General features: G+C 44.8%; 1 protein-coding gene across 1 annotated transcript in view; it reads left to right on the top strand.

Annotated features, from left to right (window-relative positions):
* The window catches only part of adamts6 (ADAM metallopeptidase with thrombospondin type 1 motif, 6), a 429,889-nt gene that overhangs the window by 286,672 nt on the left and 125,773 nt on the right, over nucleotides 1–17,444 (top strand). Inside the window, exon 12 of the mRNA XM_038791039.1 lies at nucleotides 7,210–7,317. Within this exon, the coding sequence (XP_038646967.1) occupies nucleotides 7,210–7,317 (108 nt within the window). The remainder of the gene's footprint in view (nucleotides 1–7,209; nucleotides 7,318–17,444) is intronic.

Below are 17,444 nucleotides of genomic sequence, written 5' to 3'. Positions count from 1 at the left end.
GTCACACACGGCTCAAACAGTTTATCCTACCATCAGGAATCAGGGGCTGGATTCTCCGGGCGCCGACGCGGAAATCGCGTTTGGCGATTGGCTGGAGAATCACAGTTCCCGACCAAATCGGGGGCGGCGCCGCTTTCGCGATGCTCCACCCCCTCCAAAACGGAGTACTCGGAGAGTACGTATCAACGGCCACATACCAAAGGCCTCAGGACATTGCATGAGGTCCACCCCCCGATACTCCATCCACGATCGGCCGAGCTCCCAATGGCATCGGTCGCGTGTGGTCTCATCCGTCGGGAACTTGGCATGGTGGCTGCGGACTCAGTCCAGCGCTGCCACAGTCAGGGGAGGGCCAGTCCATGGGCTGGGATGGCCTTTATTAGATGCTGGGGGGTTATAGTGGGAGAGTGGTTTGGGGGGCACGAGCTGGCCAAAGGAGGGGCACTATTTCGCAGGCCGGGTCTGCGAGCAGCCTCCGCCACGTAGCATGGCGCAGCCGCCGCAGGCCGTGTGCATGCAATTCTCCGGGCCGTTTCGGCAGCCAGAGCTCTACGCTGCCGGCATGCTAGCCCCCAGTAAAACGGGGTAATCAGTGGCTGTTACTTGTAGCATGGGGTTACTTGTGGCATGGGGACATAGCCCTAGAATCAGAGAATCCAGCCCCAGATGTTTTTTGTCTCCTGCCAAATGAAGTGGCCCCACCCACCATCATGATTCACATGGCTGGAAGGTCTAGAAGATTCCGCCCGAAGGTTCTCACAATGAAAATATTTTCTCTAGCTCAGCTGAACTCTCTTCCTTTGTCACCTGTCAGTGCAATAATGTAACATACTTTCATTTTTCTATCATTCCTTTCTTCCTTCTGACCCAAAGAGGAGGTGGTCTCATTCTGAACACCCAGAACAACAATCATTTGAGCTCTGATTTTCCCTGTTTCCCTGTGGAGATGGGCCTAACCTGCACTCAGTCAACAGCTAAGCGTGTGCAGGCTGATTAATCCTTCTGCTTTTCTTTCCTTGTTTAGAAGTAGCTGAACTCAGCTGTGTGTTTCACAATGATAGAGAAATCCTTTGGCTGCAAACTTACTGTGTAAAAAAATCATGGTCAGACATCAGCATTCTACCATCCGATAATGCAGCAAGTTGGATCTCTAAGCTCCCCATGCTTTCCCCTTCACTGTGCAGTTTTCTTTTAGATATGCTTTTGTACTTGAGAAATGCGCAGCTGTTCAATTGTAAGTTTGCAAGTGATTTTGCAGCATATTTCAATCTTCTAAGTAAGGAGCTGGCAAAGCAAAAGACGATGCGAGTCCCGATTCAAATGTGTGACTGCATTGTAGGATTTTGCTCTCAGTGTTTCTCTGTCCAGTGATATGTTAATAAATGTTCTGACATGATAGAGAAGCACAAAGGGCCAGCTTCTTTGTAAACATGGCCAAATCAGAGGATAAATGTTTGACTGCTGTTGTTGTAGGTGTCCTTGTAGATGCTTGCAAATAAATAGTCTCCCCTTTTGGTCAGGGAATGCTGCATGATTCAAAGAAACCAATAAAGGAAGAAAAAAGTGACAGTAGAATGAAAATTGGCGATTGTACTGCATTTGTTTATTTTCACTGCAATTAAAGTTGTGCGCATGTCAGGAAGCCCAACTTCTTTGATCTATGTGCTTAAGTCAATGTAGCTTTATAGGCTTGGGCCATCAGAAATAACTGAAAGTTCAATGATGGCTGCCAGGACAACCATAAATATAAATGTAAAGTTTCAGGTGCTGTGGACAAATAGTACGATGTTCTAGCTTCAGTCCTGCAATTAAATATTACTGAAGAAAAAAAGCTTGGCGCAAATCACATTTAACATAGAATAAAACTCGTTGCTGTAAATGGAATATTTTTAAAGCTTTTCCACATCATGAGATAGAAACAGCATGAACAAAAAAGGACATAAATGCAATCCTCTCTAACTCTCCATAATGAACTATTACTTATAAGGAAGATGTAAAGATGGACACTTTCCTAGTAGATGCTTTCTGCAGAGCCGGAAGGAATGTGTGACTTATTCAGGCTCCAATTGTACACCACATTAAACAAAATCAGAAACAAGCGTATTTTGCAAAGTAGTTTTGTGAAATTAGGTTACGAAAGTTCTTAATAGTTTTGGATACTTTAGCTTATTCGTTTGCTACATTTCTGTTGTATTTTATGGGATAATTTCCATCTCTATAACAGCACTTGATTCTGAGTCAGCTCATCTGGTGAATCTCTTTTGTGTTTGTTACCTCTGTTACTTCTAGACTTGACTATTCCAATGCACTTCTGGCTGGCCTCCCATCTTCCACCCTCCATAAGCTTAAGGTAATCTAAAACTCTGTTACCTGTATCCTAATTCGCATTAAGTCCCCATCACCTTGTGTTTGCCAGCTTAGATTGGCTCCTGGTTAAGTGACACCTTGGGGAATTAAAATATACACCTGTAATTACAAGTCCCTCAATGTCCTTGTCCTTTTCCATCTATGTAACCTTCCCCATTCCTACAACCCTCTGTGACAGCTCTCCTTAATTCCGACCTCTTGCACATCCTGATTTTAATTGCTCCCCAATAGTGGCTGTACATTCAGCTGTCATGACCCTAAGCTCTGGAATTTCCTCCCTAAGTCTCTCAACCTCTCTACCTGTTTCTTCCATTAAATCCATATAATTCCGACAGTACATAAGGAGACCATTCGGCCCATCAAATCTACACCAATCCTCCGAAGGAGCACCCTACCCATGTCCACCCCTCTTCTCTATCCGTAACCCAAACTGCACACTAAGGGGCAATTTAGAAAGGCCAATACTCCTGACCTGCAATTCTTTGGACTGTGGGAGGAAACCGGAGCACCTGGAGGAAACCCATGCACACACCGGGAGAAAGGGCAAACTCCACACAGTCACCCAGGGTCGGAATTGAACCCGGGCCTCTGGCACTGTGAGGCAGCAGTGCTAACTAATGTATGGCCGTGCCGCCCTCACTCGCTCCGTACGATCTGCATTTTTGACCAAGCTTTTGATTATTTGTCCTGATATCTCCTTCTGTGGCTTACTGTTACTTTTTGCGAGGATTAAGAAGGATATTTGGCACAGAAACAGGCCATTTGGCACAACCAGCTGATGCCAACATGAGCTGATTGTGCCAAATGGCCTGTTTCTGTTTGCTCCACTCCTCCTGTCTTTCCTCCTTAAATCTGTCACATATTCATCTATTTCCTTCTGCCTAAATTACTTGTCTAGCTTCCCCTTAAATTCATACACACTATTTGCTTCAACTACCCCCTGCGTCAGTGAGTTCCACATTCTCTCCACTTTTTGTGTAAAGAAGTTTCTTCTGAATTCCCTATTGGTTACCTTATATCAGTGGCTTCTAGCTGTGCTCTTAATCACAAGAAATATTCCTTCAGCATCCACTCTATCAAAATCTTTCACAATTTTAAAGGCCTCTAGTAGGTCAATCCTCAGCTTTCTCAAAAGAACAGAGACACAGCCTATCAATCCTCTCCTGACATGTACGCTCACGCCTTTCTATTATCATCCTTTCAAATCTTCTCTGCACTCTCTCCAGTGCATCTGTATCCTTTTTATAATATGGTGACCAAAACTGTATGCAGTATTCTTTTGAGTATTGTTTAACCATGGTTCAATATATGCTTTGTTTCATAATGCCATTAGCACCACCTTGGAATATTTTACTGTTAAAGGCACTATATAAATATACATTACTGATGGAAGGCTTTCAGTGAATGGTATTGTTTTTGCTTCATCAACAAATTGACATAATGCTAAATTCTGGAAAGGGAGGGTTAAATACACACCACTTTTGAAAAGGTTATGTGGAATTCGGACTATGCTTTTCAGCAGTTTATATAGCGCATGGTCATTACGGGCAGGGTTTTCCTCCTCCGTGTTGTGTTCTGCAATGGCGGTGGGTGGTTCACCAGTGACTAGCGACGGGATCTGTTGGTATCACTGTTGCCAATGTGGATTTCCATTGAATGCACCCCTCGCCAGCATGAAACCTGTGGCAGGGGTGCGCTGTCGGTGGGACCGTAAGATCCCGCCAGCGTAAATGGTCCCGCATTGCTGTCCCACTTTAAACACTGGCCGCAATCTTAGTCTGAAATTTCAAAGTCATCTTTGAACGCATAGCTGTTAATGACATATTGTCATCTCTGCTTTCTCGGAGTGCCATCATAAACAAGTGAAGTTGTGTTGTCTGAAACAACCTGGGACTCATTCTGTTGCCCTTTTGCTTGGATTTTGATTGCAGGCATGGAGTGCCTCACAAGCTATGCAATCAGTGAAAGATTCAGATCATTTAAAATCTGCCGTGGAGCAGTGACATCAGTGAGCATAATCTGGAAGTTGCACCATAATTGTACTCTGGATTGTGCCAAAGTATTCTACCAATTTGAGCAGGTCCAAACATACGGACAGAAATCATTGTAAAAGATTGGAACCCCAGGAAATGCCAAACCTATATCAGTACATTTCTTCTTCAAGTTTTAAAATTAAACATTCCAATTTACTTCTCCATTGTGCACATCAGGTGTAGGGGGGCAGGAATTTGACTTGGGCGGTGGCACAAAACATCTGGTATTGGATCATAGGAACATAGGAGCAAGATTAGGCCCTTCAGCCCATCGGGCCTGCTCTGCCATTCAGTTGGAGCATAGCTGATCATCTACCTCAAAGTCACTTTCCCACGCTATCTCCATATCCCTTGATGTCATTGGTCTCCAGAAATCATTTGATTCCTTTCTTGAGCATACTCAATGATTGAGTTTCTAAGCCCCCTGGGATAGAGAATTCCAAAGATTCACCAACCTCTGAGTGAAGCAATTCCTCCTCATCTTGGTCTTAAACAGCCTACCCCTTACTCTGAATTTATGTCCCCTGGTTCTAAACTTTGGAGCCAGGGGAAACATCCACCCTACCAGACCCAGTAAGAGTTTTGTAAGTCTCAATGCAATCAACTCTCATTCTTTGAAAAGCTAGTGTATACAGGCCCAGTTTAACAATCGCTCCTCATTATCCCACCATCGTAGGGATCAATCTGGTGAACCTCTCTCAATGGCAAGTATATCCTTCCTTAGATAAGGAGACCAAAACTGCATACATACGCCAGAGGTAGTTCACCAAGGCTCTATGCAGACACCTTTACTCCTGTACTCAAACCTTATGATGAAGGCCAACATACAATTTGCCTTCCTTACTGCCTGCTGCCCCTGCATACGAGCTAGCTTTTAATCACTCAAGAACAAGGGCATTCAGATCCCTTTGGACATTACCACTTGCCAACCTCGCACCATTTAAGAATTGTTCTGACTTTCTGTTTCTTCTACCAAAGTGGATAACTTTGCACTTATTTATATATGGTATTCCACCTGCCACGTTCTTGCCTATTCGCTTACCTTTTTCAAGTCCACCTGGAGCCTTCTTGCATCCTCCTCTTAATTTACATTCCCAGCTCATTTTGTGTCATCGGCAAATTTGTAAATATTACAAATTGTCCTGACATCCAAATTATTTATATGAATTGTGAACAGCTGTGGCCCGAGCACTCATCCTTGAAGTACCCACTAGTAACAGCTTGCCATCAAGGGAATGACCCATTTGTTCCTACACTCTGCTCTCTGTTAACCAATCCTCAATCTACTAGTATATTTCTCCCAATACCATGCAATCTAATTTTATTCACAAACTTCCTGTGTGGGACCTTCTAAAAATCCCAATACACTTCATCCACTTGTCCTTTATCTAAGCTGCAAGTAACTTGCTCAAAAAACTCCATCAGGTTTGTTAAATACGATTTCCCTTTCATAAATCCAAGTGGACTCTGCCCAGTTTTATCATTACTTTCTGAGTATCCAGTTATCACATCCTTTCTGATAGAGTCTAACATTCTCCCTGCTACTGACCATCAAACTAACAGGCCTTTTTTTCTGTTTTCTCTCTCTCCCGTCCTAAACATTTACTACATCCAGTCTGCAGGAATCTTTCCGGAATCTTTGGAATTTTGAATGTAAACCACCAATACACCCACTGTCTCTCACCACCTCCTCTCGTACTCAACATCAATTGATATTCAGCTCCTCTGCAGTCAATGAAATTAAATATCAAGAGTTGTGTAGGACAGGCAACCGATATGACATGACCAATTTCTCACGATAGCCCTTGACAAAATACTCTCGCAGGAAGAGCAAGAGAAGTTTTACATTTTTAAAGTGACTAATAGTTCACCATGAAAGCAACAGTATAATGCACGTTTCAATGAGGATACATTTTAGAAAAATACATGAAAAAACTGCAGCTGAAAGGACCGAATATTCATTTTGGTTCCTGTTGTGAATGAAATGAAATTTGGATCATGTTGCCACACCCACCCCCAAACAAGCACAGTTGTAGTATACTCATATTTGAGAGCTGGGACTGTGGCTAGTTTTGTCGGAGCAGCTTATTCAAATCATAGAAATTACAGTGCAGAAGGAGACCATTCGACCCCTACCCAAGCCCACACCCCCACCCTATCCCTGTAACCCCACCTAACCTTTTTGGGCACTAAGGCAATTTAGCATAGCCAATCCACCTAACCTGCACACCTTTGGACTGTGGGAGGAATCCCACGCAGACACGGAGAGAATGTGCAGACTCTGCACAGACAGTGACCCAAGCCGGGAATCGAACCAGGGACCTTGGAGCTGAGAAGCAACAGTGCTAACCACTGTGCCACCGTGCTGCCCAAATAGAATTTTTAGTAGATGGATATAAAAGATTGAAGCGACAGTCATTATTTTTCACAGTTTTGCCTGTAGCTCACATATGCCCAAAATTCCACAATCTGTTGAGCCGTGTAATTGGTTTGTATCCAGATTATGAGTGCATCTTGTTGTGATTTGATGATACTGTGTGCACCATGCTGTCAGATTGTGAGTTGAATTTTGACCCAGAGCTTTTTCTAAACAATCTACTGAATGCTGAAGACTGATGACAATCAGGACAATTGGTAAATTTCCATATCTTGCTGGCTGCTAAATTTAATCTGGCAAGTTTACATTGGTGGTATCACCAGTTACACAAGTCTACGCGCATCTATAGCTGGTGGGCACAGGCGCAATGAAAATGTGACTGCTGGTGTTAAAATCTTTCTTCTGATCAACTTGCCACTGATTCTTTCCTAGGAAGTTTGCAGAGAGCTCTGGTGCCTCAGCAAAAGCAATCGATGTGTGACCAACAGCATTCCTGCTGCTGAAGGTACCCTGTGCCAGACAGGAACCATTGAAAAAGGGGTAAGTATCTTTTAAAAAATATGTTCAGAACTTTCACACAAAAAAATCCAAGAGTACATTAAGCCACTTTGCCCTTCGATAAGCACTTCACTTGGTTGTAAATGTATTTGCAACAGAGCTCTATTAAGGTTTGCAGCTATGGTGATGTTGTTGATCTGAGTTGAATTACTGCTATATGTTTGAATGCTCAGATTTAACAAATTATATCAACATTTTACGAAACAGAAATCAGCTAATCAACATTATGATACCACCAATGTATTTTTGAAACTGACAGCATAAGGATTACAGATCAGCCTGGGGCCAACTCTTTCCCCTGATGTCATGCGCACAATTGAAGAGATAAACATGTAATACGGCCGTCTTCACATGTCAACTTTTACAATGCACTAGATTGAATCATGAATAAAGTTGGAAGAAAATGATCGAGGTAGTTTTAAAGTTTTGACATGTCTTGATGGTGAAAACAGAACCAAGACACCAGGTCAAGCCCATCTCTCAACATTTAAGCTGTGCAAACTGTCCAAGTCAAAGCTGAATTTTCCCTTATTTGGAGTTGGAGAAGTTTGGATTGTTCCCCTTCTCCTTCAGTAACAATGTAGAAAGGTGAAAATGTGAGGAGACAAAAGCAATATTAGATCAGGCCAAGTTTTAGTTGAATCAAGCCAAGCCAGCAATTTCAAACTCTATATTTATCATGATTCTGTCACTATAATTCTTGCTAGCTTTTCTGAGCTATAAGGGCCTCTCTAAGGTGCAGTGTAGTATTTCAATGGGTAGATAGCCTTATTGTAAATTTAATTGCTGTCAGAATACTTGGGGTCTTTTTCGCACACAGCTGGCATACCAGAGAATCTTGCCAGAGGAGGCTAATTTTCTATCACATCTCCACCTTTCTGCATTATTCCCATATCCCTTAATTCTCTTAGTATCCAGAAATCTATTGACCTCTGTCTTGAATAATATATTCAATGACTGAGCATCCACATCTCTCTCAGGTTGAAAGTTCCAAAGATTCACAACCACAAATGGCTGATCCCTTATTCTGGGAATGTGACCCTGTGTACTAGACTCCCCAGTCAGGGAAGTAATTTTCTGAACATCTACCCTGTCAAGCCTCTTAAGAATTGTTCATGTTTCATAGAATCTCTGCAGTGCAGAAGGAGGCCATTTGGCCCATCAGGTCAGCACCGACCCTCTAAAAGAACACCCTACCTGGGCCCACTCCCCTGCCCTAACCCTGTAATCCCACAGAGGGGCAATTTAGCATAGCAAATCCACCTAACCTGCACATCTTTGGACTGTGGGAGGAAACCGGAGCACCTGGAGCAAACTCACACAGAGACAGGGAGAATGTGCAAATTCCACACAGATAGCTACCCAAGTCCAGAATCGAACCCAGGTCTCTGTGAGGCAGCGCTGCTAACCACTGTGCCACCGTGCCGCCCCAATTAGATCACATTTCAATTAGATCACATCTCATTCTTCTAAATTTGATGGAATATAGGCCTTGACTAAACTATATTTCCTCATTGGACAAATCCCATCGCAGGAATCAGTTAAGTGAAGCCTTTTTTGCACACCCTCAAGTATATTGGGTGTGATTCTCTGCACTCACGACGGGGAGGAGAATAGCGGGCGGCGCAAATTTTTACGGCGACGCTGGTCCGACGCCCTCCCGCTATTCTCCCCACCCCCCCACGCCCGCCCCTCGACACGAATTGCTGCTCGCCATTTTTTTACGGCGAGCAGCGATTCTCCCCTGGCCGATGGGCCGATTTCCAAGGCCTTTATGGCCGTTTTCACGAATTTGAATACACCTGCTATACAAGTTCGTGAAAACGGCGCCAAAGTGCCGTTCTGCACAACCATGCCACCGATTGGCACGGCCGCACCACGGCCGTGCCAAGGGTGGCATGGGCCTGCGATCGGTGGGCACCGATCGCGGGCAGCGGGCACTTACCCCGCGCACTCTTTCTCCCTACGCTGCACCGCAGGATCAGTCCGCGAGGCGGCTGAGGGGCATTACGGACCGCGCATGCGCGGGTCTGACACAAATGCGCGATGACGTCATCCGCGCATGCACGGGTTGGAGCCGTCGAACCCGCGCATGTGCGGCTGACATCATCGTGCGCGTCAGCCGCCGTGAGTCTTGGCGGCCGGGTTTAGCGAACGTTCGCTAAGCCCGCGCTGCCGTTCTTCCCGGGGCCGCGATGCTAGCCCCGACCGGGGGGGGTGAATCGGGTCCCGGGAACGGGCGTTAAGGCTGCCGTGAAACACGGCCGGTTTCACGGCAGTCTTTACGCCCATTCTTCCTTAGGTAAGGAGAGTAAACTCCAGGTGTAAAGCAAAATATCATGACTTCTTTACTCTTTAAGTCCAAATCCTTTGTAATAAAAGCTAACATATAATTTTGCTTCCTAATTTATTACTGTACCTGTATTTTAACTTTCTGTGATTTGTTTACAAGGACATCCAGGTCCCTCTGACTGCAAATGTTTATCAGTGACTTACTTTCAAATACTGACCCAAATCCTGATCGTAGGCCACACTCCTCTGCCTGAAGGATTAGGGAATTGTTGACCTCTGATTGGTCAGCACGTCTCTTTCGCCGACTTCCTTAGGTTGACTGAGGGGCAGAAATCCCACTTTCGGTCTATTACTGGGCAATTGACCGTTAAATGTCTGCAGGGCAGACTGCATTCCCCTCAGCGGGCTCCCCACCAACCCCAACATTTTGGCCGAGGTAGAACGGGGAATCTGGCATCTCGTATAATTCAACACAAAGTGTTCATTTTGGTGCTCATATTTGTTTTTGCAGCGTACTTTGAAACAAAGTTAGGTATGCAGTTCAGATTTCCAGATAGTAACACATTTTTATTCATTCAAGGGATGTGGGCATTGCTGGCTCGGCCAACATTTATTGTCCATCTCTAATTGCTCTTGAGAATGTGATGAGCTGCCTCTTGAACCGCTGCAGTACATCTGGTGTAGGTACACCCATAGTGCTGTTGGGGAGGGAGTTCAGAATTTTGACCCTGATATGGGTGATGCCTGTGCGGGGGTCTCGATACAACCCGTATTACTTGGAACAGGAGCATAACAAGGAGCGGCACCGGATCCTGATTACCGAGCTTGGGCTGGAGGAAAGTGCAGCACTAGAGCTCAGTGCAGTTCGACCCATTATAGCAGCAACGATTAGCCAGAGCAGCAGTGTCTTCAGTGACCCCTTGACCCTTGAGGAAGCATACATAAGATCTAGGGGACTTAAAACTGATGAAGCTTTGGAGGAATATCGGGAAAGTAGGACAAATCTCAAATGGGCAATAAAGAGGGCCAAAAGGGGTCATGAAATATCTTTGGCAAACAGGGTTAAGGAAAATCCCAAAGCCTTTTATTCGTATATAAGGAGCAAGAGGGTAACTAGAGAAAGGATTGGCCCACTCAAAGACAAAAGAGGGAATTTATGCGTGGAGTCAGAGGAAATGGGTGAGTTTCTTAATGAGTACTTTGCATCGGTATTCACCAAGGAGAGGGATGTGACGGACGTTGAGGCTATGGATGGATATTTAAATATTCTAGGTCAAGTCGGCATAAGGAAGGGGAAGTTTTGGGTATTCTAAAAGGCATTAAGGTGGACAAGTCCCCAGGTGGGATCTATCCCAGGTTACTCGGACCGTGCTCGGACCACTGTTGTTTGTGATATACATAAATGATCTGGACGAAGGTATAGGTGGTCTGATTAGCAAGTTTGCAGATGATACTAAGATTGGTGGAATTGCAGATAGCGAGGAGGACTGTCAAAGAATACAGCAAAATCTAGATAGATTGGAGAGTTGGGCAGAGAAATGGCAGATGGAGTTCAATCCAGTCAAATGCGAGGTGATGCATTTTGGAAGATCTAATTCAAGAGCGGACTATATGGTCAATGGAAGAGTCCTGGGGAATATTGATGTACAGAGAGATCTGGGAGTTCAGATCCATTGTACCCTGAAGGTGGCAACGCAAGTCGATAGAGTGGTCAAGAAGGCATACAGCATGCTTGCCTTCATTGGACGGGGTATTGAGTACAAGAGTTGGCAGGTCATGTTACAGTTGTATAGGACTTTGGTTAGGCCACATTTGGAATACTGTGTACAGTTCTGGTCAGGGCCGGCTCAAGGCACCGGCAACTCGGGCAGTCGCCCGGGGCGCCATGTGCTCGGGGGCGCCAGAGACTCGGGTCCCGCGCATGCGCAGTTGGGCCGGTGCCAACCAGCGCATGCGCGGTGGCCGCCCGCCCCCAGGGCGGCCCCCCGGCTCGGTCCGCCCCCCCCCGCTCAGTCCCCCCCCGCCCCCCCTCGGGTCCGCCCCCCTGCCCCGCCCTCGGGTCCGCCCCCCCTTCGGGTCCGCCCCCCGCGTCCGCCCCCCCGCGTGTCCGCCCCCCCTCGGGTCCGCCCCTCCTCGGGTCCGCCCCCCCCGCCCCCCCATCGGGTCCGCCCCCCCCCCCGGGTCCGCCCCCCCTCGGGTCCGCCCCCCCCCCCCCCTCGGCCCAGCCCCCCCCCCCCCCCCCCCCCCCCCCCCAAGGGCGCCGAAGTTCAGCTTGCCCGGGGCGCCAGCAACCCTAGAGCCGGCGCTGGTTCTGGTCGCCACATTACCAGAAGGATGTGGATGCTTTTCTCAACAAATGAGAGCTTTTTTATACATTTGGCATTATCTTCAATTCATCTTATATAATATGGAGCAAATGCAGTTTAGAACTGTTGTAATTAGAACAGTAGTATGACTTTCTATTCCGTCATATGATAAGACATTGTTCTAAAAAATAGGCAAACTATATTTTGCACTGAAGTGCACAACATAGAAATGCTAGTTATCATTGTTTGACGTCCATTTTTATCTTCTATGATTGTTCAATCATGTGTTGTGTAAATACAAAAAGAACCTCTCTGTTTTTAGTATTCTGCATAATAGTCCCATGCAGAACAAGATAGTTTTCAGGGAATATTTGGATTGCAAAATGAGAAGCAACTGCTGGAACTTGAGCGATACTGGTTCCAATAATAACTCTGAGGTGGGATAGGAAAGGGATGGGTTTTGGGGGGCAAGGGTTTGTGGCCACAGATCCTGCTGAATTTAGTGACACATTTGCCAGCCCCAGTTACCCGGATTGGGTGTTCTATTGGCTGCTGGATGACAATGGGAGAGCTGAATGGAGATAAGTTTGACACTGAGGAATAGGTGAGTATAATGTCACAATGTAAGGGAAGAGGGGGAAGATTTGGATATCCCGGGGCATTTATCGAATATTGTGAGGCAGGGAGGCCAAATTGAATATCATAAGTGGGGATGGAATCACGAGAGTTTTTATTGCTTGGAGATAAATGTGGTGGGCTGGAGAATGCACTTCTGCTCCTCCTGACCCACAAGCACTTCACACTTTCCTTTTACTGGCAAGCTTACCGTGTGTAGGTATGTGGTGATGCTCTGGTTAAACCACCACCAGTCAGCTCTCCCCCTCAAAGGGGAAAGCAGTCTATGGTCATCTGGGGCTTTGGCGACTTTACCTTTTAGTGCCTCCGTTGAAACTGGATGTGGGTGGGTTGCCTATTATTTTATTTTTAGCATCTCCACGCCATCCACCCCGGGCGTTAAATCTACTCTCATTAAGTTGGCTTTATTGATCAATCTGATGTACACTACTTTCGAATACTTCCATCAAATATGAAAATGAACAGGATCTAGATGAAGGGGAGAGTGATCGATATTATCAGGTGTCACTTGTATATCGGCTTCTAAACATCCTACAGTAACTGCGCAAAATGGAAGCAATGTTCCTTTCCATTTCAAAGAACTGCTTTGTCATCTTGAGTTTGATTACATTTGTGGACAACTGATACGTTTACTGAAACAAAATCAGAAAATAGTGGACCATCTCAGCAGGTCTGACAGTATCTGTGGAGAGAGAAAGGAGCTAACGTTTTGCATCTGGATAACTCTATGTCAAAGCTGTTTACTATCCTGAGTACAGTTCCCATTTTATTAAGGTGCAGCTTGTTGAGTTGGTGTATGTGTGCGTGCGTGTGGAATATTTCCTGGCAGTACCAATTGCCTTTCCTGTTTCTCCAATAAATAGCATATTCACCGAAGGATAGTTACCAACAATGACAAATGTTAATCAATGTTTGTCTGTGTTCCTGTTGTTATATACATTCCAAATGATTCCATTCTGTAATTTGAAGCTAATTTTTGACTGGACGGCATGACAGAAATTTAGTTCTTCCCAAAAGGCAGAGATAATTGAGCACATATCAGGCTGATGTTTCTGACCCTGCAGGAACAGTGGTGGAGGACAGTGTAAAAAATCAGCAAGAAGAACTGGGGTGCAGAGTACCTGCTTTCATGGCATTTTACCAGCCATGGGGAAATGGAGGAAGGTTCTCCCGCTCAGAGGCCATCCTGATCAGACATTTGTAGACAATGGATCCTGAAGGCAATGGTCACTCACGCAGCAACATGGTGGGTTGGATTTTGGAGGGACTGCACAAATTCAGGGCTGGCAGCAGTGCTACAAGTGTGATGGATAGCCCCTGCTGGAACTACAGTCAGGCTGAAGCTTTTCCACCTGGAACTGCCCACAGCACTCATCAAAAAAACCCTCGTGTGGCCTGCCTGACTGGCTCCAGAGATCCCAACCCCCCCTTCCCTCCCCCCACTTACCTTGCTGCAAGACATGCATCCATTGATGATTCAGCTGTGTGTGGTTCCATCAGGGGCCACCACTGCTGTGACAACTCTGAGACTGACGAGCTGCCAGCCCTCCAATTTGCGCAGTCCTAATAAAATCTAACCCATCATGTTCATTTGATATTTATGGCCTTGAGTCTTAACTCTTCTAAAATTATACTTACAGTACAAGGTGGTTTGATAATACAGCGCTGCCATATCTGCAAATGTGTTTCTAATGTACACTGTACAACATGGAATCAATTAATAATTTTACGAGCAGAAATGACAGTGAATGCGGGAGGAATTGAACCAAGAAGGTTACACAGGAATAATGCAATGCCACGCAGTGACCTGTGCAGTGCCGTCGACTGTACTTGCCCTTTACAAAGCTCATTAAATGCATACTCACACATGGTACATATAACAGGTGAATGTGCTGAGTGAGCGTACGGTCCCATTTTGGTTCAGCCCTCATGGATCAAATGCTATCGTGAGGCACATTGCAAATTGAAGAATGTTAATCACCAGAGACGGTGTGGAAGGGGATTGCATTCATTATTTAAGAAGACAACAGCATTAAACAACCACTTTTTGCAAGGAATAACAAGAGGAACACCATACAGAAAAAGAAGTTGAATTTATTTATTTCACAAAGTCAAAAGGTATGGCACTTTGTTATTAGTTATACATATTTTTAATAATTTTGAAAAATGTATTTGTTTCCCATAATTTCAAAAAATAAGACATTTTTAAAATAACTTGCTAAATATAACATACTATATTATTTACACACCTGTTTTTTCCTTTGACACAGGTGGATGCCCATTTGGTGGCCATTCCCTGTATCCCTATTTTATTACCTTGTGGCTTGGTTAGGAACGCCAGCACCAAATTTCCAAACAAGGTAATTGTAGATATCTGACTGAGGGAAGCCAGTGAATGTGGCCCCTAACTGATGCCACAGGCTTAATTCTGTCCATCTATATACCCTCCCTTTCTTACTCTGCTACATTTCACTCATCTGTAGCTTTTTACAATCGCCCTCCGAAAAACTTTCTAGTTTACCTGTTGCTTATCCATCATTGTGCAGTCTTTTGCATTCTTTTAACTATCTGCTCACACTTAATTTACTGTTTGAATTCTCATTATCTTTATTTTATTCAGAACTGTTCCAAATGCTTATTGTATGTTCATCTGGCACTGACTTGTTTCTTTTTACAGGTCCAGGTAATCCCTCTTCTTGGCACAATGCCATCTCCCGATGTACTGGGAAGCACTTGGCAATACAAATGCATCATTTAATGAAGAAGGTTGTGAGGGATTGATGACATTTCCTGGTTGCTTTCCGAGACATGGACTGTATGCTGGTAGAAGGCTGCACTTGAGATTCTGCCAATTGTAAAGTGGAAAGACATTGAGCTATACAAACATCAAAGTAGAATGTCTGAATTGTATTAGAGAAGAAAAATTGTAAAATAAGTAACCTGCAGTGAAGCAAACTTGAAGAGGAGACTTCCTTTTACTGATGACTGGAAATGTCATATGCCACCTTGTTCAGTGTATTTGCCAGCATCACATCACCACATAATTACAGATAATAATAACCATTTAAACCATCTTTATGTATTTGTCTGTACAGAATCATCATGAATGCCCCTCCCCATTGCAGCCCACTATAGCATTCAGTTTCTCATATAGCTTCTCAATAACTTTCCTACTCTGTCGGGAAGTGTAGTCCATGCTCCTTGGGGCTGACTATTGCTTGACACACCTCGTTGAATTAACCTAAAAATGGAGTTGGCAGCCTTTCTGCACCATCAACATTGACAATGTAGACTTTATTCGATAGAGGGCTACCACTGGGTACCCAAAGCACCAGTCTGTTTTGTGTGGTAGACCCTCTTCAATATACACATCATAGTTCAAGCACCCGACAGTTGACCAGCCTGATTTTAATGAGGTCAGTGTCTCTAAATAGTAGTCTCCTCTTCGCTGCGAATATGAGCAACCGCTTGCGCGCTCTATCCCTTAACCACCCAGAAGTTAAAATTGACTCTTTTGAAGTATTTCCAGTGGTTGAATGTCTCCCTTCTTTCTTAGCAACCAGAATTAGATGCTAAGTCTGTCTAATCAGAGGACAATGAAGTATGATCGCTGCTATTCATTCTAGTGACCTTCAAGATACTCCACCTGTCTTACACTAAAGTGGATCCTAAACAATATCCTGGAATTCACTTGCTTTTCCTGTTTCCTCAGTTCATTGAATTTAACTGTAAGCATTTCTGACTCTTAAACAATGTTAAATTTGACCATTCTGTGATCACTGTTCTCCAGGCGTGCTGCAACTTACATTTTTGAAATTCATTCATGGGATATGAACGCCACATCGCAAGTCTAACATCTGTTGCCCAACACTAATTGCCCTTGAGAAAGGGTGGCGAGCCATCTATTTGAACTGCTGAAGACCATGTGGTGTAGTTACACTCACAGTGCTTTCAGTGAAGGAGTTCCAGGATTATGATCCAGCGACAGTGTCGTATCTGGTAGAGTTTCTGCCTTGATTATTTGTAGTTTAGCATCTGTGACAGTGAAGGAACAGTGATGTAGTTCCAAGTCAGGATGGTGTGCGGCTTGGAGGGGAACCTTCCGATGATCATGCTCCCTAGTGTCCATTTCCCTAGTCCTTCTAGGTGGTAGGGTTTGGAAAGTGCTGTCAAACGAAATGGTACTCACTGCTGCCATTGTACACAGGTGGTAGAGGGAGTGTATGTTTAAGGTATTGGGTAGGTGCCAATCAAGTCACTGTTTTGTTCTAGATGGTGTTGAGTGTTGTTGGAGCTGCACTCATCTAGGCAAATGGAGAGTATTCCATCACTCTCTTGACTTATGCCTTGTAGATCATGGCCAGGCTTTGGGGAGTCAGGAGACGAGCTACTTGCCATATTCCATCACTTTACTGATGATGCAGAGTAGAAAGATGGGCAGTAATTGGCCTGATTGGATTTGTCCTGCATTTGTGGGTAGGACATACATGGGCAGTCTGCCCCAGTGTTGGATACTTGCCTGTGTTGTAGCTGTACTGAGAAAGCCCCGATGACAATGGTGTAGCCCTGTATGCTAACAGTGCTAAGTCAAAGTCCTTTTTTGAGAAGCTGCTTCACAATTCCCACCCCTTTCTCAGCCCTCCCATTTGCCTGTGGGTATAGTGGGCCAGAAGTTACATGTGTGAAGTTATCGTCATTGGCAAATTGTAATCACTCCAGGCTGCTAAAACACGGTCCATTGTCTGTGACAACAGTAACTGGTACACCATGTCTGGCAAATACATTTTTCATTGCCCTGACAACTGAATGCGTTATTGAGTCGGATAATTTGATAACCTCCGGAAAATTTGAGTATTAGTCAATGATTATCAAATA

Source organism: Scyliorhinus canicula, chromosome 3 (assembly GCF_902713615.1).
Source record: "Scyliorhinus canicula chromosome 3, sScyCan1.1, whole genome shotgun sequence".
Taxonomy (NCBI): Eukaryota; Metazoa; Chordata; class Chondrichthyes; order Carcharhiniformes; family Scyliorhinidae; genus Scyliorhinus; species Scyliorhinus canicula.
The sequence above is the reverse complement of the archived record's forward strand: the minus strand, read 5'-3'. Positions and strand labels throughout refer to the sequence as shown.